This window comes from Gopherus flavomarginatus, chromosome 13, assembly GCF_025201925.1.
Source record: "Gopherus flavomarginatus isolate rGopFla2 chromosome 13, rGopFla2.mat.asm, whole genome shotgun sequence".
Taxonomy (NCBI): Eukaryota; Metazoa; Chordata; order Testudines; family Testudinidae; genus Gopherus; species Gopherus flavomarginatus.
Window position 1 is genome coordinate 25,924,207 of NC_066629.1, and position 27,392 is coordinate 25,951,598.

The 27,392-nt window shown below is 45.0% G+C and overlaps 3 protein-coding genes across 3 annotated transcripts; all 3 read left to right on the forward strand.

Moving 5' to 3' along the window:
* Positions 1-115: 115 nt before the first annotated feature.
* LOC127033585 (nicotinamide N-methyltransferase-like) lies at positions 116-2,342 on the forward strand. Its single transcript, XM_050921509.1, has 3 exons — positions 116-404; positions 1,219-1,426; positions 2,048-2,342. Exons 1-3 carry the CDS (start codon positions 116-118, stop codon positions 2,340-2,342), a joined length of 792 nt encoding a protein of 263 aa, XP_050777466.1.
* A 5,768-nt stretch (positions 2,343-8,110) lies between these two features.
* LOC127033721 (nicotinamide N-methyltransferase-like) lies at positions 8,111-11,947 on the forward strand. The gene is made up of 3 exons (XM_050921844.1): positions 8,111-8,336; positions 10,111-10,318; positions 11,237-11,947. Exons 1-3 carry the CDS (start codon positions 8,183-8,185, stop codon positions 11,670-11,672), a joined length of 798 nt encoding a protein of 265 aa, XP_050777801.1. The 5' UTR covers positions 8,111-8,182; the 3' UTR covers positions 11,673-11,947.
* Positions 11,948-15,961: 4,014 nt separating this feature from the next.
* LOC127033722 (nicotinamide N-methyltransferase-like) lies at positions 15,962-25,597 on the forward strand. Its single transcript, XM_050921845.1, has 3 exons — positions 15,962-16,145; positions 19,049-19,256; positions 24,219-25,597. The coding sequence occupies exons 1-3, from the start codon at positions 15,986-15,988 to the stop codon at positions 24,643-24,645; spliced, it is 795 nt and encodes a 264-aa protein (XP_050777802.1). The 5' UTR covers positions 15,962-15,985; the 3' UTR covers positions 24,646-25,597.
* The last annotated feature ends 1,795 nt before the right edge of the window (positions 25,598-27,392 follow it).

Sequence of the window (27,392 nt, forward strand, 5' to 3'; positions counted from 1 at the left end):
CTCCCAACTCCAATGTGTCCCCAACCATTCATGAACCTTCAACTCTTTTCTCCCTGGGCTGATTTTTCTTTTACTCGTGCTTGCTTCCCCCAAGAGAAGGACAAAGTGGGATTCCATGGCCTTTCCTGTGGACTCTGGCTCCACTCTGAGCCCTGGCCTTCAGCAGAGAGGAAACTGCATCTCTAGCTACCGGACAGATACCATTCATCCCAACATGTCTCTGCTTGTAGGTTCTGATGCCACCATAGCCTATGATGGTGGCACTGCTGCAAGATATCCATGTGCACCACAATCAAACCAGGAACAAGCAGTACATGGCAGCAGAGGGGATGTTGTGGTGACCTGGTTGCACAGTTCCACATATTCTGGACAGCGCCCAATATGCCCCGCATCGGGTGGCTCATGTAGCCTCGAGTAGCAAAGCACCACTCAACCCAGCCAGCTGCCTGACTGTCCCACACCTTTTCTGGTTCGTGTGACAAAGTGCCCCCTGATCCAGACAGCTGCTTAACTCTCATTTCAAAGGTCACACATCTGGAAGGTCTGGTGGGGGCTGCATTATGATTTTGACACACATCAGAGAGAATGCTCATCTCCAGACAACCTGCTCTGGGCATAATAGACACAGCCTATCTGCCCCATCTGGAATGAACCACCGAGTCTGAAGAGAATCATATACAATAACAGTGACAGCAGTTATGGCACTGACCAGGATAGAGCATTTAAATGATTGAATATATTTGCTTGCATCCCTTATTACGAAGTAGATGTGATGGAAATTTAAATTCTGATTTCAAAGAGCCATACATATTGCCTCATACTTTATTTTTCTAGTATTAACTATTACTGCAACCATATAGATACATGCATAATCCTGGGGATTGTCCTTAAACTCAGTAGTTTGTAAGGGGAAATTGAATGGCTCAGGGGACTGGTAATAGACTTAGAGGATCTTACATTACAAAAAACTCAAACTGAATAGAAATGAAAGAGAATTAAAAAGGGTATCTGATGTTAAATTGAATGTCAAGAAGCATTGAGGACTTGCAGCCAAACTAGGTAACAATGAAGTCACTAGGTGTTTGGACATTGCCTTCAATGGAAGCAAGATTAATGCTAGGTGTATTAAAACTAAATCAACTAAGTATAATGGAGATGAAGTTGCATTTAGTCTGGTTAAGGTGCAATGAGCTCCAGGAATTCTGTATTCTGAACCAGGTGTGGTGACAGGGGACACCCTGATTGATATTGGCAGTGGCCCCACCATCCACCAGCTCCTCTCTGCCTGTGAGTCCTTTAAGGAGATTATCGCTTCAGACTATACATACCGGAACCACTGGGAACTGGAGAAATGGCTGAAGAATGAGCCAGGAGCGTTTGACTGGACTCCAGTGGTGAAATATGTGTGTGAGCTAGAGGGAAACAGGTACAAGGACTGGAAAAAGCAGATTGCCTAAATCCCTGGTATATTGCTAAGTCTGTCTATGCAGCATCATCTACTTATACTGATCATTTGGAAGCTGCAACATAATCAGTGGTGAATACAGGCAGAAATTTTGGGGAGAAAATAAAGAGCAGAGGGAATGTGGTGTTCAGTCATGGTAGGAGTTTGTGTAGAGTTCCCAAGAGGTCTCAGCATCAAAGATCTTGGAGAGAGCTATCATTTGATATTGGCATTTTTCCCGTCTGAAATGCAGAGGCAAGGATAAATTCATCTGGTTGCAGATTTTTTTAAAATCCAAAATGTAGACAGAGGGTTCACTGAAAAAGTACCCAGAGTTCAAGCCCCTGTTTGAAAAAGTTGGATGAATTCTGAGTAAAATGTGTTAGCAAGGACTTAATGTTGCTTGCTATTCCAGCATATCTTAAAGCATGACCCGTGGAAAGAGAACTAAAGATAAAGTTAACACAAGGTCCTACAAACAGATATCACTCTAGTGAACAATATTTTCCTTCTAAAACGCACACTTATATCATAGGAAGACACTGAAATTGCAGATAACCATTTGAGGTTCATCTTGTATTGTATATGAGTATGTCTCTACAGGGGAAAGGAGGCTGAGAAAGAGGCAAAATTAAGGAAAATCATCAAACAGGTTCTAAAATGTGATGTCCACCAAAGCAACCCCATGAATCCAATCGTCCTGCCTCCAGCTGACTGCCTGGTCTCATCACTGTGCTTGGAATGTGCTTGCAAAGATCTGACCACTTATCGCATTGCTCTGAAGAACATCGGCTCCCCGTTGAAGCCAGGAGGGCACTTGGTGCTGAGTGGAGTTCTGGGCTGCAGTTTCTACATGGTTGGCCCTAAACCAATGCAGTATTTTCTCCATCAATGTTAAATACATTAACCCTTTGTTGTGAAATACACAATGCCCATGATAAATGAAGGAGAATATAAACAGCTAAATTGCTGCTGCAGGATGAACTTAACTGAGGAAATGCTTCCCTGCAGGATGAAAGTTCCAAGAGAAAATTTTTGAACAATTTTTACCCAAGTTCTGCTTCGGTTCTTCACATTTACCAAAGTAACGTTCCTATGAGCCACATAGTGAGAGGTGTGATGTGTTCCCCTGGGGTGGCATTTGGAACTGGGGTACCACTGAGCCTCCCAACTCACCAGCCTGGACTCCCACTCACCCTGTGATGCTGTGTCAAGCTGTAGACATGCTCCCGGTCTTGCACTTTCACCAGCACACAGGTAGGAACACACCCAGCAGTAGTAACATGCATTATGAAAAATTGTTCTTTATTCCTGTGAAAAAAAACCAGCCTTCTTAAATATTGTCAGTGAGGATACTGAGGGGGATTTACTCTGTTCGAACCCTGTCCAATGTGCATGGCTTTCCATTGCTTTAATGAGCATGGGCTCATGGGCTCTAATCTTACTTTCTTGTCCCCTAGTTCAGGTTTCTCCAGAAATGTAATTTTAAATAGAATTCGACAACATGGGCTTGGTCTTCGGGTCCAGCCACTTTGTGTTCAGGCAGCACCCAACTGAAGTGAAGAGACGAACGTGTCTTTGTTCCTCCTCCTTTTCCCCCACCCCTTTACCTCCTGATCCTTTAACTGACTGGCGGCCAGGTCAGTCCTTTGCAAAAGTTAGAGCAACTGCAGGGCAACTCTAAATTGCACAGGCTAGTAAGAGCATGCAAAGGACTGTTCTAGTAGCCAGGAATACTGGAACCCAGAGATAGTCTGGTCATTACCCCCACCATGGTCCAGTCTCTGCCACATGTATCATCCACACTATTTTACCAGCAAAGCACAATGCAGCTGTAATATTACATATAATTCTGTAATGTTCTATGGGTCTGGGCCACATGTTGTTGGATTTTACCAAGGTTTTATGCTCCCCAGTTTCTCGCGGCTGCTCTCACAAAGTAGGAGGTCACCGGCTGGACTGGTCAGATAGGTCAGAATTCCAGATAAGAATCTGAATGGACTGCAGGTCTAGGGCTGGGAGGGGCATTCAGAGCTTCAGGCCTAAGCACCTGGTCGTGTCAGATCTCCTCAGAGATGTGCCTGAGCTGCCAAACATGATTCCAGGTCTTAACCATGCGACTGAAAGTCAGATCTTTTCTTTGTGCCTGAGCGGAGGTATGCAGAGTGCTGGTGGTGGGGCTGGGCTCAGAGCAAGAGTTCCTTTGGTAGGGGCTGGAGGCAAACCAACGTGCAGGTTCAACGGGACGTTTGATGAACTGAAACCTCCAATGGGAACCGCCACAGCCAGTTGCCTTTCAGCTTTCCTTCTAGCCCCTTCCTCTCACCCCCGCAAAAAAGCCCAGAGAACTTGAGGTCCTTTGTTTTGGCATTCTCTCCCCTGTTTGGTGTGTCAGATCTCAGCTCGAGGACACTGCAAAGTCCACCTTTAAATCCCAGGCATTTGGGGAGGAGATGGGTTAAAGTTAGTTGTTTGTTGGGGGATCATTTAGTTTTCTAGGATGTAATTTGCTTTTTTTAAAAATTATTCAGATAAACAGCTAAATATTAATTCCACCTGCTTGAATCCTGAATAGTTTGCTTTCAATCATGTCAGAAATTCTTTCACAGCCAGTATAATATGCAAGCTAGTTTTGTAAATTGTTACTGGCTAAGTACCAATCAATCAGAGCTAGAAATCTTGTTCAGTATTTTATTTTTTGTTCTTCTCTTTCTTGGATGCCTTAAAAATAGAACTAACCCATAGGTGTCCTTGTTAGGCATGAGGCTAACACAATTCACACTTTTTAAGACCCTCAGAGGTCCACAGTGAACATGTTGTTTGGTTGTGAGCAGACTGCCAGCTGGTCCAGGGACTGGGGTCCCACAAAACTCGGCCAGGACATCTCAGTCTCAACCCACAGCTACTCTTGCTGCTCCAGTGCTCCTCACCCAGAGCTATACTGCCCATACACGAGATTCAGCTGCAGGTCTTCTTGTCTTTGTCTTTTCCACGGAAATCACATTCACGGCCCCACAGCCAGCTTGGGTACCTTCCCTCTGGCTCCCAACTTTCTACTATTAACAGGTCTCTACAGGGCAGAGCAACCTGGGTGGTTCACAGATAAGGCAGTTCCTGAATGAGCCTCTCAGGTTTACCTTGGAAAAGAGCCTGTGCGGGGGGTAGGTGTGGGGGGCAGGGATTGGGCACCAGACGCACCCTAGTCTGGGGGGCAATACTGTGCCTCAGTTCCCCTCCTTCTTAGCCCCCCGAGACACTCACACACCCATGACAGGTGATTCAATTTAATCTCCCACTAACACCCTTGATCCCTGCTTTAATGAACCAGAAACAAAAAGACGACAACCAGTTCACTTGGCTCAGCTAAGCATAATCTGTTTTGTTGTCTTCTTTGCAATTTAAACATGAGTGTCACAATATCTGGGGTTTACTTAAAGCCCCACCTGCTGGAGTCACCTGATGATGTGAGAATCTCAGCTTTTGTTATTTTGAGGGGTGCGGGGAGGGGGGCAAGTAAGTTTCTAGCCTTCATGGTTTTGGTGGGGAACCCTGAAATACACGACCTGAGTGTACGCAACAGGCTCAGCCAGCAAAGAAAAAAGACCCAGCATATATAATTATTATTATTTTAAAGTCCCTTGATTTTTAAGCCTGTCGTGTTTTTTGGGGCCTTGTGGTGTTCTATGCTTGGGGTTGGCCATACTGCTTTCCCTTGTCGTTAGGGTTTCCCAAGATAGTCCTGCTACCCTTCCCAGCAAGTCTCTTCTAAGCCATTCACCTAGTTAATGTGTAAACTTCCCCACCTGGTTCCCATTTGCCAGCACTCTCAGAAACAGAGAGTGTGGGCAGCCCTTTTTACAGCAGGCATGCTCCCAGCCTGGACTCAGGTGATCCTAATCTCATGCTCTTAGGCAGGCCTGTGCTCCCCCTGCTCAGGTTTTCACCAGGATCTGCTCAGCCCCACCCTTCAGAGGAAAACCAGGACAGCTCGAGCTCCCTTCAAGGGCGAGCTCACCTTATGATGGGGCCACAGGGAGGAGATGGAACACAGAAGCCAAGGGATGCAGGGCCAGCCCTAGAACAAATGGTGCCCCAGGTAAGGAGTGTCCTCAGCGCCTCCTCCACCCACCCACACATTTGTTAAACTTTTGAATAGCTTACAGCACCCTGAGCTCAGCACCCTCCCAATCCCGGCAGCTGAGTCACCTGCCCCTAACTCTGGCTCTGAATGTATGTACTCCTGTCAGATTGTCACCTGCACCCCTGACCCAGAACCCTGCCTTCTGAAGTGTCCTCAGAGCATCAGTGGAACCTGTTTATCTCAGAAGGTAACACGAGGATGAGTCGGAGATTAAACAAACTAACTGCAAATTACCCAAGAGAGTCAGGGAAGGGAAAGTGGCTTAGTGGCACGTAGTCCTAGTCCACTTTCTCTGAGGTAAAATGAGGGGTTAAGTACCAAGCGGAAGAGCAATAAAACTGTTTAGATACAAGTCCCTCTGCTGCCTGCTCCCTCTTGCCCAGTGCCTGTTCCATTTTGGATAAATACTTAAATAGTGTTAGCTTGAAGAGGACAGGTACCAGGAAGCACCTACAGGTCAATATACTCATATAAACCCTTTTAATGCAATGTAACTGTATTCATCTATCCCAGAAATATCCCATCATTAGTATTGACACTATTCAGGGGAGCTCCTGTTATTGATTGTATTTAAACACACACCAAAATTTGTTTTTAAATCAGGAGGAATTTTTATAAAATGTGGCCTGTCCAGAGATTTCCCTGAGGAGTGTTCACTTTACTAGATTCGGAAAACTTGGCTGGGAAAGAAAGGAGCTGTGATGGATGTGGCAGAAGATTCAGAGAGAATTATCATTATTTTGAAATCTTGTAATGAGCAACCGTTGTACAAGCTTTATGCACAAATTTCTCTGGTGTAAGATTTTATGTTACACAGCATAAAGGACAAACACACACAAAATTAATTTTATTTATACTGTACCTTTTTTTCAAAACTAGGTTTTTCATCCAGATGGGGCAGATAGGCTGTGTCTATTATGCCCAGAGCAGGTTGTCAGGAGATGAGCGTTCTCTCTGATGTGTGTCAAAATCATAATGCAGCCCCCACCAGACCTTCCAGATGTGTGACCTTTGAAATGAGTCAAGCAGCTGGCTGGATCAAGGGGCACATTGTCACACGAACCAGAAAAGGTGTGGCACAATCAGGCAGCTGGCTGGGTTGAGTGGTGCTTTGCTACTCGAGGCTACATGAGCCACCCGATGCGGGGCATATTGGGCGCTGTCCAGAATATGTGGAACTGTGCAACCAGGTCACCACAACATCCCCTCTGCCTCCATGTACGGCTTGTTCCTGGTTTGATTGTGGTGCACATGGATATCTTGCAGCAGTGCCACATCATAGGCTATGGTGACATCAGAACCTACAAGCAGAGACATGTTGGGATGAATGGTATCTGTCCAGTACCTAGAGATGCAGTTTCCTCTCTGCTGAAGGCCAGGGCTCAGAGTGGAGCCAGAGTCCACAGGAAAGGCCATGGAATCCCACTTTGTCCTTCTCTTGGGGGAAGCAAGCACGAGTAAAAGAAAAATCAGCCCAGGGAGAAAAGAGTTGAAGGTTCATGAATGGTTGGGGACACATTGGAGTTGGGAGCTGTGATGCTGTATGGAATATGGGTGACCATTTATGATATTATTAACACCAATGTTATAAAATTGGAATGAATCATGCTAGATATGCTGTGTAAGGTATCAGTGAACATGTTTTGATTTGCCAAGTCTGATAACCTTGTTTATATGTTTGTATCACCTTTGTATTGTGACCAATAGATATATAGGGTATATCTGTATTTCCAAACTTGTGCTGTGTTTCTGGGTGACACCCCCAGCCAGTCTGGCGACAGCACTGCCTTGCCTGTTCGATGGTCCATCAAGGATCATCGGCTGTACAATAGACCCATTGAGAGAAGGCAGGGGATACACCTTATGAGTCAGCAAGGCATGTAGAAACTGGAGTAACTTTTCTACAAACAAAGCTCAAAGCAAAGTACTGAAAGACCCATCCAAGCTGTGGATGTGTTCCAGAGGGACTTCGAAGCCAGCAAACTCACCAATACTCCTAAGAACATGATATACGGACTTGGAAGTCTCTGAATGTATTTGAGTGCTTTATCATTTAACAACTCTTTAGAGACAAAAGGATTGGTTGGCAGCACGGTATTTTGGGTAGGCTCCAAACTAATATTGCCCTGGTGACGTGGCTGACCCTATGGGGTCAGAAGGACGTTTGGTGTATGTGAGCAGAGTTTTTAAATAACTTCTCACTGTACTGGAGCTAGGTGCTGATTGGGAGACAGAGAACTGGGATGCAGTAAGGCGGCTGGGGGGGATTTCAATTTTTTGAACTTCTTGATAACCAGTGTGGGAGATCAGAAGCACAGTCTGTGACTGGTTGGTGAGTTTAACTTCATTGTTAACCATTAGTTTGGGGAGTCTCTGCTCTCCCCCTTCTGCAGCCTGCCCTGACCTTGGCATTTTCAGTGAGGGCAGCCCCAGGCACCCTGGATCACAGGAGCATGTGAGGGAGTTGTGGAGAAAGGCTGTAATCTGATACTTGGACAAAAGAAGGTGGAGCCATGGCCGGGAAGAGCGGAGGAACCCCTTATTAACCCAGATCAGGAACAGCCGGGCAGTTGAAGGTTTGCAAACTCAGAGAGAAAATGGACCACAGTTGCCCTAACAAAGAAGCTTTTGAATTCCATTTTGATCCAAAAGAGTGTTTGAAACCATATTCTTCCTTTGACTCCACAAGCAATGAAAAAAATGATATTTTGATGTTTCTTCTGAGAAATTTCTTTAAGACCTTCATTTTGGGTGAGTCGGGTGTGTTTTGTGCCATTCTGTTTGCACAAAGGCGGTTTTATAGTGGGTTGTGTGTTGCTGTATACATGATTGTGTAGATCTGGATTTCTTTTAGCAGAGGAGATTTTCCCTAATTATCTTTCTACTCCTACTTTATGGCGTGATGGGTCACAGTTGGTCTTCCTCATTACAAAAGCCTGCCACAATAGGTGCATTGAGAGTAGTTTTGTCCTCTAGCATAATAACTCTTGTGTGTGCAATGACCACGCTGGGCTGTGCTAATGACCTAGATGAGTCTCCCAAAGTCAATAGGAGAGTCTGAGATGAAGCATAAAATGGAGCCCACTACAGGCTGAAGAATCAACAGCGGAGAAGGTGCGCCTGGATCGTGGCAGCATGGAAGAGGAGAGAGAAGAGAGAGAGAGAGGTGGAGAGCCTGCATCAGTGCTTGTGCACATGGTCCTTTAGGGTGCTGTGGTTGGCAACATCACTGATGACAGCGCATATGGAATAGACCAGGACAGAGCAAATCCTCCTTGACTAGTTTGTGCCTTAAGTACAGTCTCTCTACAAGATTGATCAGCTCCTCATCCCATGCAGTGGAGCTCTGTGCCATTCCCCATCAAGCCCTGGTCCCAGCATTGCGCTGACGAATGGCTGGTGGTAGATCAGAAGTCAGCATGTGCCATTGAGTCAGGAGTTGCTAGTCAAGGAGCTCCCCAGCTGTCCCCGAAAGAAGGACTTTCTCCCAAGCTGTTCATATACCTAGGCTTGTGGGCATGTAGGATGTACTTTTAAAATTACCTGGGCTGTGTGGTTATTGCTAATTCCAAACCAAGTGAGCTTAAATAATAGATTTTTAAAAATAACATCTTGGGTTTTGTTTTGGTGCCTTCTGGATTTTGAGCTCCTCGGGTTGTTTTTTTTTTTAAGCTTTCTTCACAACTCTTCAGGGTAGAAACTAGCTTTAATTGAATTTATTTATTCAAATGAAAGATGAGATGAGATCTCCCAGTGCCAGCTTTAAGAAAGACACGGACAAATCACAGAGGGCCCAGGGGAGAGCAAACCCCCCCCCCCAGAAAAAAAGAGAGAGAGAGAGAGAGAGAAGGCTTAAAAATCTGACCTACAGGTAGGATTGGAAGAATTCAAAGTTAATGTTTTTTTATAATTTCAGTGGATAAGATCAATGTTTATTTTTACGTTTCTTTATTTTTATTGATTTAGAATTTCACACTTGTGGGAAATTATATGACACTTGGGTGGGGGGAGTCAGACTACAATTATTTAATGACAGACACTGAGATTTAAAAGCTAAAATTTTTTATAACCTTTAAAACACCAAATGTCAATATCACATGTCAAAATATTACAGCTAAATAGCCTCAGATCCAAGTCAACAAAGTCCTGGAGCAGGATTTCTCTTACTTTATCTAGCTGTGTATTTCACATATTATCAATGGAAATGCTTTTTAGTCAGTTTGTGTGTGTGTGTGGTGAAATCAACCTTTATTGACGTTTACTGATACAAATCAAATCCTTTTCAACCTACTTATGAAGCAACCTCATCATACCACCCCCTCTATAAACTTACCAAGCTCAGTCTTGAAACCAGTAAAGGGTCCTTCGCTGCATTTTCTCTCTCCTGGAACTGGTCTTCTTAAAACCCTTTATAAACCCAAAGAGGAAATTGTCCAGCTTGAACCCTTAGCCCCCCAAACCTCCTCCTCTCCCATCCTCTGTTGCTGTTTGTGCTGATACACAGGTATTTTGCATTTCAAACCAGATGGCGTTAAAGGCAACACCCTGATTCGTATTGGTGCTCAGCCCACCATTTACGAACTGCTGTCTGCCTGTGAGTCCTTCAAGGAGATCATTGTCACAAACCATACGGATCTGAGCTGCCAGGAAGTGCAGAAATGGCTAAAGAAAGAGCCGGGAGCATTTGACTGGACTCCGGTGGTGAAATACGTGTGTGAGCTGGAAGAAGACAGGTACGGGAGGGGGACGTAGTTCTGTTACAATTTAACTAAAAAAAAAAATGTAAAAATCCTTTTTAATTTGTTGATCTTCCTTCTCTGGGGTGGTTTTTTTCCTAATAATTATTATGTATTATGGTGGTGTTCATTACATATAAAAAGAAAGAAATGGATTGAAGGAAAGGAAAAATTTAAGAGAAGTCTGGAACAAGCACTCCCCTCCAGCGACCCCAGCAAGGGATTCCTATGAATTTAGCAGACTCAGAGCTTGAACTTGCAACGCTTACAAGAGGAAGGTTTACTCCTACAAGGGTAATTTCTCCCCCGGCAGAGTGGCAAACATTTCTGAATTAGAACCCCCTTCACTCTCGTTGTAGCCTTCAAAATGGGCCGTAAGTGCCAGATGTTCTAAACAGCTGAGCACACAGGGTGCTGAGCTCCTTAGATTATTGGCCACACTTTATATAATCTTCCATTTATATGAATAGGCTGTAAAGGGTGAATAAATAGTGAGAACATTTTTTAATAAGGGTTTAGTCTATTGCTCAAAATTGTTACACAGCCCAACAGATCAATAGATAGCTTATAGGGATTTACACCATTTTCTGCAGATTTGCTTATAACCAAATATTTATGATGCATATTATTTGTGTCTGTAAGATGCCTGTGTCATTTAGTAACCATTATAAAACTATTATAAATGGGAGCTTCATATAAAGTGTGACCAACTCTGGCTAAATGGGAGCTGAGCTCTTCTGAAAATCTGGCCTTAAGCAGGTGAATTCCACCCAGCAGAGATTTTGTGTGACTATGTAACTCTCATCCACTGAGCCGATTGCAGATACATTGACTGTGTGCACTGGTCCAAGATAGGAAGGGCTCTTTGGCACAACAATAGCACATTTGTCTTCAGTGTTATATTTATCTTTCCAGGAAAAAGTGGGCTGAGAAGGAAGAGAAATTACGAAGAACGGTCAAGCAGGTTCTGGAATGTGATGTCACCAAATTCAACCCTGCGACCTTTGCCTCTCTGCCCCCTGCTGACTGCCTGCTCTTAAGCCAGTATTTAGGAGCAATTTGCAAAGACCTGAGTACCTACCGTGCTGCCCTGAAGACTGTCAGCTCCCTGTTAAAGCCAGGGGGTCATTTGCTGATGGTGACCACAATGAAGTGTAGTCATTTTGTAATTGACCAGCACAAGTTTCCCTGCCTCTTTCTGGAGAAGGAGTGTCTGGAGGAAGCAGTGAAGGAGGCTGGCTTTGATATTTTGAAGTTTGAGATGACTCCCATATGCTATCCTAGTAGTTTGGTAGAGCATGAGGGAGTCTCTTACCTAGTTGCTTCCAAAGGGAAAGGCAAAGAAGATTAAAGAAAAAAATACATCAGCCCAAGGCAAGTAGAGAAGCAGAATAGATTAGCTGTAGATGCTGGTATATCTGAAAATCAATGTGCGCTATGGAGCTTCAATGACCTCCAAGCACCTTGGAGAACCTGTTTGTTCAGGGTGCACTAGCCTGAACCCCTTCTTGTGCCACTAAAGCTGCCCTCATCCCTGTCCTTTCCCATTCAGAGCTGCCATAATATCTCCCTGGCCTCCAACCCCACGGTGCTTTATCCAGTGCAGCTGCACCCTCCCGGGCTTCATCCTCTCCCTGCTCTTGTAGTGTTTTGCCTAGTCTCATGCTGCAGCTGTGCAATTAATAATAATTACATAATGAATCATATAAAGTCCTTCTCACTGCTAATGGCCTGGAGCCTGCTCCCAGCATTCAGTGGCAAAACTCCTATTGGCTTCAGTGGTGCAGCACAGGGCCCAATCAGTGCTGGATTCGGAATTATTGATGGATGAGGTTTAGAAAGAGGAACAAAACACATCTACAGGCCTAACCACTGCAGACCTTTAGGAACAGAGGTTCTGCACCTGAGCTGACTCCACATTCAAATTCCGCAAATAGCTACATTTGATAATGGGTTGAGCTACTCCTTTCTAACCCAAATTTTGCCGCTCACACCTATGTCACATGTTTAGCTTTGTGCCTTTCTATGCCATCTGCATTAGACTGTGAACTGCTTGATGCAGGCAGCATGCCTCCTTGGGAGTCTTGTCTCCCGGCATTGACAACATGGCTCACACTGTACACATCATCGGCAATAACCTCGCTGTGATTTTAACATTGAGCAGTTTGAAGTGATTGGCTGGGGCTTGACAGCTGCACTGGCCCATGGTGTTGGATGAATGATTTGTTTTGGTGAATAATCGTAATCTCCACCAATCGGTGCTTGCCTAATAAAGATCTGTTTCCCATATGCAACAGTCTGTGTTTCCAGGTCTTATTATTACCTTTGCAGAAGGAGATTTAAAGGTTAATATATCTGGATTAAAACTAGATCACTGTGTCTACACAAGGATAAAAAACCTGAGGCTGGCCCAGCTCAGCTGACCAGGGCTCATGGGGATTGGATTCCAGGGCTGAAAAATTGCTGCATAGACATTTGGGCTTGGACTGAAGCCCGAGCTCTGGAACCAGACCAGCCACAACCATGCCGCAGCTCTTTTACCCCTGTGTAGACATACCCAGAGTCAGTCCTCTCTTCTCTTTAGGGGACACAAGTGAAAGGCTCTAAATTCTCTCCTGAAAACCCTCTAAAGCAGAGGCTCAGTGCTGAATGTAAAAGGAAAGTCGAGTGAAATACCACTACACTTTTTCCCTCCCCAAAAGGGAAAATCATAGCCAACGTACACCTGCCAGCGCTGCAGAATACATCTAAAACAAGTGAAAAGATGTTGCAGATACCATTACTGCGCATTTGGCAGATGCATTCTTGGGGATCCATCACACATCACCAAAAATGATAACAGCGGCTCAGTGAGAGCCTGTAGCTTGCTCACGTGCCCTGCTCCAATGCCCCTGAAGTTTCACCTTAAACACCAACTCAGGTATATTTCATGCCCCCTCTCTTCCATCAACAAATACTTTTCTGCTTCCTGTGAGTTCTGCAAGAATCTGTCTCAGTGTGAAGAATAAAACCCCCCGACAGTTACCTGACGAATGCAATTTGCATGTGTAATAATTGGTTAAAGTGTCAACCGGAAGGGCTACCGGTATCCAGCAGGATCAGAGGGCAGGGCACAGACCCATTGTGTAAGATGTAATGTCCAGATAAGTTTATCCCCCTGTTAAGCTAGCAGACGTAGGCAGGAGATAGTGCATAGAGATGAGTGAGAGATGCTTTCCTGTCATGGCCAAACATACGACATTTCAGAAATGTTCCTGTTCTGCATTGTGAGGGACCTGAGACTTTTCAAGTTTTTCTCCAATAACTAGCAGGAGCGAAAGACGCAGCCCAGACTAGCCAGTAGCCTGAGGGTTGGGGTATTCACCTGGGAAAACCAGGGTCAAGCTCCTGCTGTGCCTTATTTAGAGCAGTGACATAAACTTCTCCCATGCCCCCCACTCCCCGGTTGCCCTAACTAGCAGGCTATTAGCTATTGGTAGGTGGTGAATCTCTTAGGTTGTGCTCTGCGTTGTCTACACCAATGCTGCATTACAGCTGGAGCTATTTTAACTGAAATATGATTGCAGACCTGGATTTATCTTTTATCAAAGGAGATTTTCTTAGTTACCTTTCACCCCTGGTGGTAGAACGGGATGGGTCAGTGTTTCCTGTTAACAGAGCCTATCAGCACAGCTGCATTGAGAGTAACATTTTCCTCCAGAGAAATGACCAGTAACTCCAGTTTGTGCAGTGACAGCACTGGACCGCGCCCATGAGTCAGGTGGGGTATCCATAGTCAATGGGGGAGTGGGAGGGGGAACATAAAAATGGGACTGCTCAGAGTTCAAGGAGCAACATTGGAGGAGATGGAACAGTACCAGGCCATGGCAGCATGACAGGATAAAGAAGAGAGAAACGGTGAGCACATGTGCAGGGTTCTTCAGGTCAAAGGGTGCAGGTGTCAGAGAGAGCATGGGAGATGGTGCTCACTGCACAAATCAGGGCAGCGTAAATTATCCCATCTCACCCAGTGCCTAGATTACAGTCTCTCTAGCGGTATGATCAGATCCTCATCCCATGCAATCCTCCATCCAGCCCTAGTCCCAGAATTGCAAGGATGAGTTGGTGATATTAAAGAAGCCAGCATGGGCCATCAAGCTAGGAGTTGCCTGTCATGAGTTTCCATGGTGCCACTCGCAGTGGGTGTTTGTCCCGGCCTGTTCATGCTCCAGGGACAAGTGGCCACCTGGAAGGTACTTAAAGTTCCGGCTGTAAAAAAAAAAAGCCAAATACTGTGAAACTCACAATGAATATGATAAGCTGATGCAACACAGCTGCTTTATTTCTTCCCTCACCTTGGAGCCAGGGTACGTCTACGTGCAATGTTGGATGGAAGGTGAGCCATAGTCATGCCCTGTTTCTTGGCAGTACACCATCTGTGTACAGCCACTGAGCACTACAGTCAAGGGCTGCCTATCCACGACCAGCAGCAGGGCATATAAGGTGACTCTTCCAACCTCACTGTGCCAGACCTTGACGTTCTCATCTGAACGGGGCTCAAGCAAGCCCAAGTGACAGTTTTTAGCCTGTTACATCACATCTATTTGGACTGTTGTATCTATTGCTCATTGTCACAATAGACCTTGCACATGCCGATCTCAAAGCATTTTACAGACATCCCTGTGTGAGGGGAATGCTGTATACAGGGTCCTTCATTGAATTTTACCTCTCATGGGCAATGGCCTTCTGGAAACCCTTAAGAAATGTAGATAAGAAATCCTTAAGCTTGCTAAACTCAATCTCTATCCATCCAACTATATCATCCATTCCCTGCTGCTGTATGTCCCGAGAAGTTGGGAATGTTTACTTCAGATCTGACGATAATAAAGGGGACACTCTGATTGATATCTGCACACCAGCCCCACCATATACCAGCAAAACCTTCCAGGAGATCATTGCCACAGACTAGATGGACCAGAATCGCCAGGAGATGCAGAAATGGCTGCAGAATGAGCTGGGAGCATTTGACTGAGCTCTGGACCAGACCAGATCTGACCAGACCATCATCCCATGGCTAGTGTAGACATAGCCTCAGAGTAGGGTGAAATATGTCCCATTTTGGCTGGGACGGTCCCTTTTTTAAGCCCTGTCCCAACCATCCCCAATTTTTTTTGGCATTTGTCCCATTTCTTCTTGCCAACTGAGCATCAGCTGGCAAGAGAAAATGGGACAAATGCCCAGTCTGGCCAAAAAAGTGTGGTGCAACCACCCATGGGACACGGAGGAATGTGCGGGTGGAGGTGAGAGAGCGGCAACGCCAACCCTGAGAAGAAGGGAGGGAAGGCTTAGGAGAGCAGCTTGGGCTGGGCCAGCCCCATGCGTGCGAGTGGCAGGGGGCTTCAGGCTGGCCCCATACAGGGAAACCTCGGGCCGGCCCCACCCAGCGTCCCATTTTCCCTTTGGGAAAATATGGTCACCCTACCTCAGACACAGTCTTCCTCGTATATTCTTTTCTGCTGCTGCTTCTTTCGATTCTGTGGCCTGAGAAAATCTGGCAGCCTGAAAAATTTCTTAGTCTGAAGTGAAAGTGAAATTTTTAAAGTACAAGAAGGGGTTAAAGTATCAACAGGAAGAGCTATCAGTCTCCATTGGGAACAAATACAGAGCAGAGGTTGTTTGTGCAAGATGGAATCTCCAGCTAGTTTCACAGGGGGAGAAGCTTATCAGAAAGATTTTGACCCTACTGTGTATTTGAAGACCTACTATTCCTTCAGTTCCAGTCATTGCCAAGGGAATGAAATTCTGGAATTAAACCTGAGAAGCCTGTTTAAGATATTCACTTCACGTGAGTACAGTGTCCTGTGGGCATAGTGCACTAGGGCTGAGACTTTCTCAGCTTTTCCCTTGTCCTGTGATCTCACGCTCATGTAATAATGCTGTCTGTGACGGGAGACAACAAGGCTCTATAAGGGTAGTAAGGCTTTTGGGACAGGAGTCTTGTCTTCATACTCATAGCATGTCTGGGGCATGCACATAATAAATAATTTTGAAAGGGTTTCCAATGGTAATTAGCAGCTGTAGAGGCCATGATGGCTCAGCATGATGTGGGGTTTTGTATGTCACATACACTAATCTCTAGAGCTACATACGCACACTAAGCTACCGAAAGTGTTTCAGAGTATGTCAGCCCCTTTGTTTTCTAAGTGTTGCAGCTAGTTTTAGCTACTTGATTTTTCCCTTTAAAATCCATACGTCAGTAGCAATCTCAATTTTGGAGAGGTCGAGGGCTGGAATAATGGGAGGTGCCGTGGGTCAGGATTGAGAGGTATTGGCAGAGCTACGGCTGGAGGAGACCTAGACTAGAGAAAGGTAGGGACTGTGAGTCAAGACTGAAGAGCGTCTGCAGAGTGGTGTATAGTGGAGCTCGGGATTGGAATAACAAGCATATTGTGGTACAGGATTGAGCTGCATTAGCAGAGCTGCGTGCGGTAAAGACCAGGAGGCAAAGAGCGAGTGGAAGCTGCGGCTCAATAATGAGATGCACTGGCAGAATTGAGGGTGAGGCCCAAGGCTGGAATGGCTGAGTCAGGATGGGAGACCCAGAGTAGGGAGCCATCTGTGTCATCAACCCCAGACTTCCATGAGAATTCAAATCACTGAGTTGGATGGACTGGAAATTGCAACTAGTAAAAGGAGCAGGTGACCTGGTTCCCTGTGTAGTAAGTGAAGGCCCTGATAAAGGCCCAGTATGAGGCCTGAGGCCTGAACTAAAATAATGGCCAAGACTTTGCTAACATAAAGCAAAGTGAAGCTGTGAGCCAGAGGCAGGCCCTGCTCACAGAAGCTGGCAAGGAAAGGGCTGATGCTGCAAGAAGATACGTACCTAAAAGGTACTGAACACTAGAGATCAGAACATTCACATACTTGCACATTCCACACAGATAACAAGGAACAGACTGACCCATCCCAATGACAGGGGCAAAAGGGTAATATGATGGATAGAGTTGTTTTGATCGAACCAACATGTACAAGGTGAGAGGCGGCACCTTACTACGTAGAAGGGGTTGTACCTTACTATGTAGAGGGGCTGCACCTCAATACGTCAGGAGTGATGTGTAACTTATTTGTACCTGTGTATAAAAATGTATCCCTGGGGCGATGTCTTTGTCCGGCCGAGGGGGCAGTGGAAAGTCCCGCCACTGACTGAGCGGGGTCCATTGCCAAGAGGCACTTTCTCGTAGTATGTCCTGAGTTAGGCTAAGAAACCTACAGGGAACTGCCATTGTGTCCAAGATCGCAATAAACCTAGCAGACGTGACTTTGCACCTTACTAGAGTCTGTGGTCATTGGGGGTTCTCGCTGGGTCAGCTGTATCAGCTATCTGCAGAGCTGGGGCAGCACACAGGGAGAGCTCACACACACAGCCGAGTGATACCAACAGAGAGAGCACAACACACCTCTGACAACACCCTGCATCCTACTATGATCAATGTTGCAATCTGGAATGGTCTTCACTGTTGCACAAGCAGTTAAACCCTTTAATATCACAGGAATTAAAAAAAAAATCCCGCCTCTTCATAAATTAATCTGATTTCTTTCCTGCTATATGTTACAAAAAGTAACAGCTGGATTCTAAACCTGGGAATGGATTAGGAGTTACTGATGTTACGACAAACCTTGGACAACTTCTCCACAGCAACTTATAGCATATGATTGGGCTCACAGCTAAGCAGTTTATAACTAAACTATTCTGGGTTACCCTTCCCACCGCTGGTTCCCTACTCTGGTTTTCTAGTTTTTTAATCTAATCTAGCAACATTTTTAAGGCATGTTCAGGATCATGGTCTCAGAAAAGCTATGATAATGAGTGTCATAGAATGATTATTGCGATAGTAGAGAGATTGGGACCCTGTTTGTGCTCAGCGCTGTAAAAGCACATAAGAAATCCTTACCCTAGAGAACTCTGAGACTGAAGTCTTTATTCTTGGTTCCTTATTCATGGTTCCGAGATCCTTATTCACAGGCCGAAATGATTTAAAAATATATTGATCAATGCGATTGAACTGATACAAATGTAAAAGATAATGATCTGATTATTCGATTACTTAGGAAGTAAGGAAGTGGGTTTTGATGGGCTGAACATGACAAAATTAGGCTTGGGTCACCCGAAGTGAGACATCCCTGCCACGGTTAGACTATTCTGAAGGAACTGAGGCGCACTGCTGGCTGACCTGAAATTTTGTTACATTTGATGAAATTTCTAAAAATCATTAGTCTTACCTTGACATATTTTTAAATAATTGTGGAGGTTAAATACACAACTAGGAACAATGGATAGGAAGCTAGTACCACAAACAAGGAATTGGGAATAAGGAGCAACTTCAGCCTCGGTAGAGAGTTTATAATCTAAATAGACAAGATGTACAAAGGTAGGATTGTTATTCCCACTTAACATATGAAGGACTGAGGCTCAGAGAGATTAAGTGATGCCCCAAAGTCACACAGCAAGTCTGTGGCAGATTTCATAAGTCCTAGGCAAAGGATCTAACCAGGACACACTTCGTTAGGTGATGAGGCTGTTGCTGGAGGAGTGCTCCATCCTACATACCATTCACATGAGGCGTCAAAGACGCAAATAAAAAAACAAACACCCCCCCCCAAACCCCAATCAGCAGTGAGTACAACTTCTCTGATTTATGGGTCATGCAACGCGCCAATGTAACTTCGTTCCTCAACGTTCTAAACCAGGTGGGGTGAAAGGCGACACCCTGATTGACATTGGCAGTGGCCCCACCATTTATCAGCTCCTCTCCGCCTGCGAGAACTTTAAGGAGATCATCGCTTCGGACTATACAGACCGGAACAGCCAAGAACTGGAGAAATGGCTGAATAATGATCCAGGAGCATTCGACTGGACTCCAGTGGTGAAATATGTGTGTGAGCTTGAAGGAGACAGGTGAGGGAGGGAGACCTGGCTACTGATGATCCAGTGAGAAAAAACATGTCTTGTCACTGAAATGAACCCCTGCAGGGGAGGGGACCTCTTACTAGAGTATGATGTAAAAACACAATGACAAACTGACTAGGACACCAACAGGCTGACATATGACAGACACAGGGAGGCTCAAGAAATGGGAATCTCCTGGAAGCTCTCATTCATGGATCCAACTGCCATGTATGAAAGGTGCCAGCTGAACCCTGTAGGTCATGTGTCACTATTATAATTAGTTATAATTATTATGATATTATCTTAATTCCCATAGTACCCACAAGCCAGTTGCTAGAACTACTGGTGCTGCAGAACTCCCTGGCTTGAAGTGGTTTCCATCATATACAGGGTTTACAGTTTGATTTAACGGCTCTCAGCACCCCCACTATACAAATTGTTCCAGCACCCCTGCGCTGCAGTAATACAAATAATAAATAATACCACATTGCCTGAAGTGAAGCAGTGTATAAGTGTTTCAGGATCAGGGCCTAGGGCTTATCTCTGTGTTGTGTAAAAATGTTGACTAGAATAGTGCTGCAAACAGAACAACTGTCACACATTCCCTGTAGCTGCTATCAGGAAAGCCCCCCATACTCCTCATAAAGGGCTGAAGCCTGCATGCTTCTCAAACTTAAGTAACTTTTTTCAAATTTTTTTTTACAGTAATTGCAGCTGATTGGAAAACAAACAAAAAATCATGGACATCTGTCATAACCTATTCCCAGATTTGGACCTTAGCGTCCAAAATATGGGGGTTAGCATGAAAACCTCCAAGCTTAGTTACCAGCTTGGACCTGGTAAAGCTGCCACCACCCAAAAAATTAGAGTGTTTTGGGGCACTCTGGTCCCCCCAAAAACCTTCCCTGGGGACCCCAAAGACCCAAATTCCTTGAGTCTTACAACAAAGGGGAATAAACCATTTCCCACCGCTTCTCCCTTCCAGGTGTTCCCTCCCTGGGTTCCTGGAGAGATACACAGAAGCAAGCTCCGTGAATCTAAACAGAGGGACTCCACCCTCCCCGTTTCCAGTCCTGGAAACACAAGTACTTCCCTCTTCACCCAGAGGGAATGCAAAGTCAGGCTTAGTAAATCTAACACACAGATTTCCCCCTGACTTCTTCCTCCCACCAATTCCCTGGTGAGCTACAGACTCAATTCCCTGGAGTTCCCCACTAAAGAAAAACTCCAACAGGTCTTAAAAAGAAAGCTTTATGTAAAAAGAAAGAAAAATACATAAAAATGGTCTCTCTGTATTAAGGTGACAAATACAGGGTCAATTGCTTAAAAGAAATATGAATAAACAGCCTTATCCACAAAGAATACAATTTAACACCTTCCAGCAACTACAGACATGTAAATACAAAAAAACAAACCTATGGTTTTCCTATCTTTGTACTTACAACTTGGAAACAGAAGATTAGAAAGCGGGAGACAGAAATCCTCTCATAGCCGAGAGAGAGACAGGCAGAACACTAGAACAAAGAACTCAGACACAAACTTCCCTCCACCCAGATTTGAAAAAGTCTTGTTTCCTGATTGGTCCTCTGGTCAGGTGTTTCAGGTTACTCCTTTCCAGGTGTAAGGGACATTAACCCTTAGCTATCTGTTTATGACAACATCTTTGTGTAACTTCCCCCATCATTTTCCATCAAACTTTGGTTTGGACATTTTTCTGACCAATTCTGCACATTTTTCCAGATGACTAGTTTTTTGGGTGCATTAAATGAGATGCTGTAAAAGAGGCCCAAATCTAGCACTTTCCAAGTGAAAATCAGGTTCCGTTTAAGGTAGCCCAAGTTGGACACCCAAAAAGAGGCTCCCGAAATCACTAGTCACTTTTGAAAATTTAGAGCAAACATTTTCTTTGAGCATAGATTTTGTCATTTTTCCTTTCATGATTGGAGGCTTTAATAATAATTCTCAGGACACAATTTCATGTTGAAACCCCTCTATTTCACAAGGATCCACCTTACGGAGACTTTTACAGGTAACATGATGCATTACACACATAGGTGCTGGAAATAAGGAGGTTGGGGATGCTGCAGTACCCCCGGCTTGAAGTTGATTGCATTATATACAGGGTTTACAAATTAAGTTCAATGGCTGTCAGCATCCTCACTATAAAAATTGTTCCAGCACCCCTGCATCGCCAGGGATCAGGATACCCTTGTGTTAGGTGCTGTACAAACATCCATCAAAAAGGTCCCTGCCCCAGAGAGCTTACAATCTAAATTTCACACTATTGTACTGAAATAAGTATTCTAATACGTACTAATACTTTGCAGTTCTCAATCACCTTCCATGTCATAAGAACGGTCATACCAGCTCAGACCAAAGCCCCATCTAGCCTAGTATCCTGTCTTCTGACAGTGGCCAATGCCAGATTCTTCAACGGGAATGAACAGAACAGGCCAATCATCAAGTGATCCATCCCCTGTTGTCCAGTCCCAGCATCTGGCAGTCAGAGGCTTAGGGACACACAGAGGATGAGATTGTGTCCCTGACCGTCTTGGCCAATAAGCTTTGATGGACCCATCCTCCATGAACTTATCTAATGCTATTTGAACCCAGCTATACTTTTGGCCTTCACAATATCCCCTGGCAACGAGCTCCAGAGGTTGACTGTGAGTTTTAAAAACATTAGTGAATTTAGCTTCATAACAACTCTGGAAGATGAAATACCATGGTGATGGGCATAGCATAAATACATTGGCAGACAGATAAGGGGGCAAGGTAGGTGAGGTAATTTTTTTTGTTGGAGTAAGTTATTGGATGGAAGTTGGTACAATAAAAGAGATTACCTCACCCACCTTGTGACTCTAATATTGTGTGACCAACATGGATACAACTATACTGCATAGACAGATAAGGAAGCATTTTAATCTCCGTTTTAAAGATGGGGACACTAAGGTGCAGAGAGGGGAAGTGACATGCCCAAGATCACACAGGATGTCAGTGGCAGAGTAAGAACTAGAACACAGGTCTTTGCTTAGACTACATGGCCATTGCTCCCACCATAGATGGAAAGGACTCAGTGTGTGTCGTTCAAAAGCATATGTGGAGGGATTTGAAACCTGAATCCAAAGTCATATTGAAATGAACAACCAGAACAGAGACCTTTACTTAAATTCCCCAGTTCTGGTAAGCAGGTTTCTGTACACATCACCTTTGCTGTGCCATGTCAGAGTTTCTCCTTACTTGGTAATTTCCAAATTTGTAGTTCTGGGCATTACCCCTCCCAGGACAGTCATTCAATGGCGTGCAAGTAGTTACTGCCAACTGTGTGAGTGCAGTTGTACAAACACTGATCCCACTCCTGCTTCTCTCAATTCGTCCTTTTTCGACTCTGGTTGAATACGATTCAGTCATTGCAGCCTGCAGTTGGGCCAAGGCAGGGAATGAGGATGTCTCACTTTTTAGTTTCCTGTGAGGTTATGGTTTAAACAGGAAATTGAAACCTGGAAAACCACACAAACTATTTCCCAATAGCGTGTAATGTCTGTAAAATTCCACTCTGGGCCAGCAGGGGCCTCTCACGGGACCTTGTTGAGAGCTTGTCTAGAATAAAAAGTTCTAGTTAGCCTGGAGAGCAAGGTCCTTGGAACAAGGGCCCGTGTCTTTACACAGGTCTGCAAATGGCCATGGTGTGAATGAGGTAACAAAACTGATCAATAATAAAACAACAGCTGTATCTAGATAAAGCAGCTGTCTCTATGTATGGCAGCGATGGTGTTTCAGTCTGATGTGGGGCTTTGTGTTGCCGAGACTTGCTATTGAATCTCTCTCCAGAGCTAAACATCCACATAAATATTGCCAAGTACATCAGCCCTTATATTTTCAGAAGGCAGTGAATAGTTTTAGCTACTTGATTTTAATTGAAATCCACACCGGTGGCAGTCTCAGTTCAGGAGAGGTGCCAGGCTGGAAGAGCAAGCAGTAGGTTAGGACTGAGGGGCATCAGCAGAGCCATGTATCTGTGTGTAGGGGGAGCAGGACTGGCATAGTAAGGGTCAGGGAATACAGGTTTGGACAGAGGTGCATTGGCAAAGCTGGAGGGGTGGGGAGAGCCCAGGACTGGAACAGAAAGGGGCCTGTTCAGGCAGAGCTGTTGAAGGATGCAGCCGAGGACTGGAATGATGGAGGGTTGGGGGAAGAAGGGCTGCAGATTAGAGGCATGAGACACTATTTATCTGGAAACTCATACAGCCCCCATTGCCATAGTATCTGAGAGACTCTCTATTTTTATTAATGCATTGACTCTTAACACCCTTGTGACATTACCCCCATTATTCAGAGAGGGAACTGAGGCACAAAGCGACTGTGACTTATTCAAAGCCACACAGAAGGATCTGTGGCAGAGCACAGAACTGACTGCAGGTTTCCAGGGTTCTGGGTTAGCATGCTAAACACTGGAGCCTCCTCCTTCCTTCCATAGATCAGAAGCGCAGAAGGTATTATGCAAAGAGAAAATGCTGAGCTGTCCAAAGCTCTGCATGCTCCTGGATCAGTAGGAATGGAGAGTCACACCAATATCCTTTCTTGCTACTGCTGCATTGCTCTGCAGTTTGCCAATTGTGAAATGCCTAACACCCAGGGAAAGTTTCCTCCTAACTCCAGCTAGTCAGGGGTTCACTTATGCCCTGAAGCAGGAGGGTTTATAGCCCTTCAGGTCTTGGTTATGGTTAATCCCTACTGTAATGTAACTGGCTATTATCCATGTAAATATCAGATCCTTTTGTCTAATTCTTGGCCTCAGCGGTGTCTTGTGACAATGAGCTCCACTGGTTAGTTGCGTGCTGTATGGAAAAAGTGTCTCCTCTTATTAGTTTTAAATGTGCTGCCTTTCGAGTCCACTGAACATCCCCATGCTGAGATCTGTTGGACAGACTGAAAATCATGCAATAGTACACAAAATAACATTTCTTGCAGGGAAAAGTGGGCTGAGAAGGAAGATAAGTTGAGAAAGAAAGTCAAGCAGGTTCTGAAATGCGATGTGTCCAAATCCAACATCTTGGCCCCTGTGTCTCTGCCCCAGGCCGACTGCCTGCTCTCCACACTGTGCTTGGAAGCTGCGTGCAAAGACCTGAACAGTTATCGTGCAGCACTGAAGAACATCAGTTCTCTGTTAAAGCCAGGAGGCCACTTGGTGATGGTGATAGTCCTGAAAGAAACCTACTACATGGTAGGCCAGCGCAGGTTCTCCTGCCTCTACCTGGAGCAGGAGTCGGTGGAGGAAGCCCTGAGAGAGGCCGGGTATGACGTACAGTGTGTTGAGGTGACCCCAAACCCTTCCGAAAGCACATTTTCAGATTTTGAGGCTGTGCTGAGTCTGGTTGCGTGCAAGCGACCTGCTTAGTCCTGCTGAAAATGAGCCGGAAAGATCCTTGGCGCAAGGGAGAGGGCAGGGCTGGCCCTAGGGAAAAAAGCACCTGGGTCAGACTTGTATTTTGGCTCTGAGAGGGGCACGGAATTGTAGGGGGCAGGGAGCACAGGGAGCTGGGGTGGGGGCTTCTCAAAGCCAAACCTGCACGTGATTTTGCATTGGCATCTGCATTAATCAAAGAATATAGAATTGAGAGATGGGACATGTGACCCAAGGACCCCTTGACACCAAGCGGCAGATGGCCGCTGAGTACATAGATGTAGAGGGATCTCCTGGGTTCATCAAAAGGGGTCATGTAAGGTCTCTAACGAAAGTCTGTGTCACACTGATCGTCATAATCATTGCAAGATGTATGTATGGAAAACATGTGAATAGTTATGGATATATACTAAAACTTATGTTCCCTCAGACTGTGAGTTAAGGCAGGCCACTAGGTGATCCACATACCTCTGTCATGCAAGACAGAGATGCATATTTCACTCTGGCTCATCATGTGCAAACTGAGCATTCTGTGGTTCCCAAAGGACACCCATTTACAGTCTGAGCAAAATTCTAATTAATTGATTGCAGGGCCTTCAGGAAAAAATAAGCCAGCAGGGGTTATCTTGTTTAGGCATAAGGCAATGAACTTTTGAAACTCTATCTGGGGTGCAGATGAACCTCCAGTTATTCCTTTAGTCTGTGAGGACTGCCAGCAGGATTGATTTGATGAGAAGTGATCTCAGCTAAACTGGTTGAAAATGCTGAGAAAAGGATGTGGGGTGAGCTATCTCATAGGAAATATTTGAATGCCTTATTAGGTAAGTGTCAGCTCTAGAAAGCATGTTATGATTTTGTTTTGCGTGTAACCACTGCTTTGCAATATCCTCACTTGCTGTCCTTGTATCTCTGTTTTGATAATAAACTTATTCCTGTTTTTGCTCTATGTATCTATTGAAGTGTGCTGAGCTGAGTGGTGATCCTCAGTTGAATTTTGCAAGCTGGTATGTGTTTTTCCTTTAGGGAATAGCAGCTCTGAGAGTTCTGTGACTGTTCAGTGGAACATGGGCTGGGCGTGCCAGAGGTCATTCTGAGAGCTCAGGGGGACGGTATGTGCCTATCAGTAACCTGTACCGAGAAAGCGAGACCTACAAAGGGTAGGACGGCGTGCTTGTGCTGCCCAAGACTAGTGGTTTCACGTTGCGGGCACAGACAAGACTTCCTCACACTGAGGGCAGGCAGTGGCAAGGGTCCCCAAAGGAAGTGTCACAATACAAGCAGCAGCTATCCCATTCCTTTAGCCCTCTCTGCCAATCCCAGGCTGCTCTCTAGAGTACAGTTTCCCAAGCGGTGTCCAGTCCAGGTTTAAATGTCTCAAGTGATGGAGTTCACAGGTAGAGCTGGGCAAAAAAATTTGGCCAAAATTGTTTTTGGTGAAAAATACAGATTTGGTGATATCAAAAATGTCACAAATTTGTGTTGGTTTCACTGAACTGTTTTGACCGAAAAAAACAAAGTATCTGCTGTTTTGACTTATTCCAACCCTGGAATACTTTCAGAATGAAAAGTTTTAATGATTTTTCATTTCAAATGTCCTTCAATTTACTTAAAAATACAGAAATATAAAAACAAAACTCAAAATCTAGAGAAAACACAGTTTCCTGTCAAACTAAATATTCCATTTGACCCAAAATGAATTTTCTTTTACTTTTTGATTCACCAAAAATTCAGCAAAATATTTTTTTTCAGGTCGACCCAAACAAATGTTTTAAAAATATATTTCAGCATGGCCAGAGAACCTCAAAATTCATTATTTGGAACTGGGATTCCAACAGAAAGTAGGCAGCCAATTCCAATCTTTTGAGCCAAGCCTTGAACTGAACTGGTTGGCTATTTCCATTGGTGGCAACAGGTGAACTTAGACAAGCTACCTAGCAAGGGGGTGGCTGAGCAGTAGCGCTCTGCAATTCCATGAGGGAGAGACTTATATTTGGTTTGAGCAGATGTGGAAAGCATTTCAGGGCATAGCAAAGAGCACTGGTCTGGGGATGTCCAAGGTGAGGATCAACAGAAAGCAGATCATCTGGGTTCAAAATCACTGCCTAATCCAGGCTCCAAGCTTCATCTGACCTTTATTAATTCATCCTGAACAAATACTTCTAACTTCTATAACCCAGAGGGGGAGGCAGGTGACTGCCTGCAGCTTCTCATTGTCTTTACAGGGCTCTCATCCAAGGACAGTGCTGGCTGCACCTTGCTTAGTTTATGAAACCTAAGGAGGTCACAGTCTATCACAGCTCAGCTACACTCAGTGCTGAAAGTGTGTGTGGGTGGGTGAGGGGGGGTGCCTCAAGGGAGTCACAAACCCAACCAATGCCACGCATTCTTTTCATGCCGCTTTAAGCCCTGGCTGCAAGTCAGAGCAGTTGTTGACACCAGAGATGCGAATAGCTTGAGAAAAGCTCTCCTTGTCTATCCAATCAAAAGCAGATTGTTCTTTCCAAGTTACAAATGCTAACTTGTGGGGGGAAAAAACACCCCACCCTCTTGCGTGACACTCTCAAAGTGGTGTCACCCAGTCCAGTGGAATCTGGAGAGAAATGACGGCTTTGTTTAGAATTAGTTGGACCAGGTCCACTGGGCTGGCTATGGCTGTGCCCACACATGGCTCCCATTAACTGGGCTGGGAGTGCATTACAGGAAAGATGATTAGCCTGACGGGAAACTGCTGTATTCAAAAC

Coding starts and splice junctions, on each gene's coding strand:
- LOC127033585 (XM_050921509.1), top strand. CDS start 116: ATGGCCTTTCCTGTGGACTCTGGCTCCACTCTGAGCCCTGGCCTTCAG. Junction 405..1,218: donor CCCCGCATCGGGTGGCTCAT/GTAGCCTCGAGT, acceptor ATTCTGAACCAG/GTGTGGTGACAGGGGACACC. Junction 1,427..2,047: donor TGTGAGCTAGAGGGAAACAG/GTACAAGGACTG, acceptor ATGTCTCTACAG/GGGAAAGGAGGCTGAGAAAG.
- LOC127033721 (XM_050921844.1), top strand. CDS start 8,183: ATGGACCACAGTTGCCCTAACAAAGAAGCTTTTGAATTCCATTTTGAT. Junction 8,337..10,110: donor CTTTAAGACCTTCATTTTGG/GTGAGTCGGGTG, acceptor ATTTCAAACCAG/ATGGCGTTAAAGGCAACACC. Junction 10,319..11,236: donor TGTGAGCTGGAAGAAGACAG/GTACGGGAGGGG, acceptor TTATCTTTCCAG/GAAAAAGTGGGCTGAGAAGG.
- LOC127033722 (XM_050921845.1), top strand. CDS start 15,986: ATGGAATCTCCAGCTAGTTTCACAGGGGGAGAAGCTTATCAGAAAGAT. Junction 16,146..19,048: donor GTTTAAGATATTCACTTCAC/GTGAGTACAGTG, acceptor GTTCTAAACCAG/GTGGGGTGAAAGGCGACACC. Junction 19,257..24,218: donor TGTGAGCTTGAAGGAGACAG/GTGAGGGAGGGA, acceptor CATTTCTTGCAG/GGAAAAGTGGGCTGAGAAGG.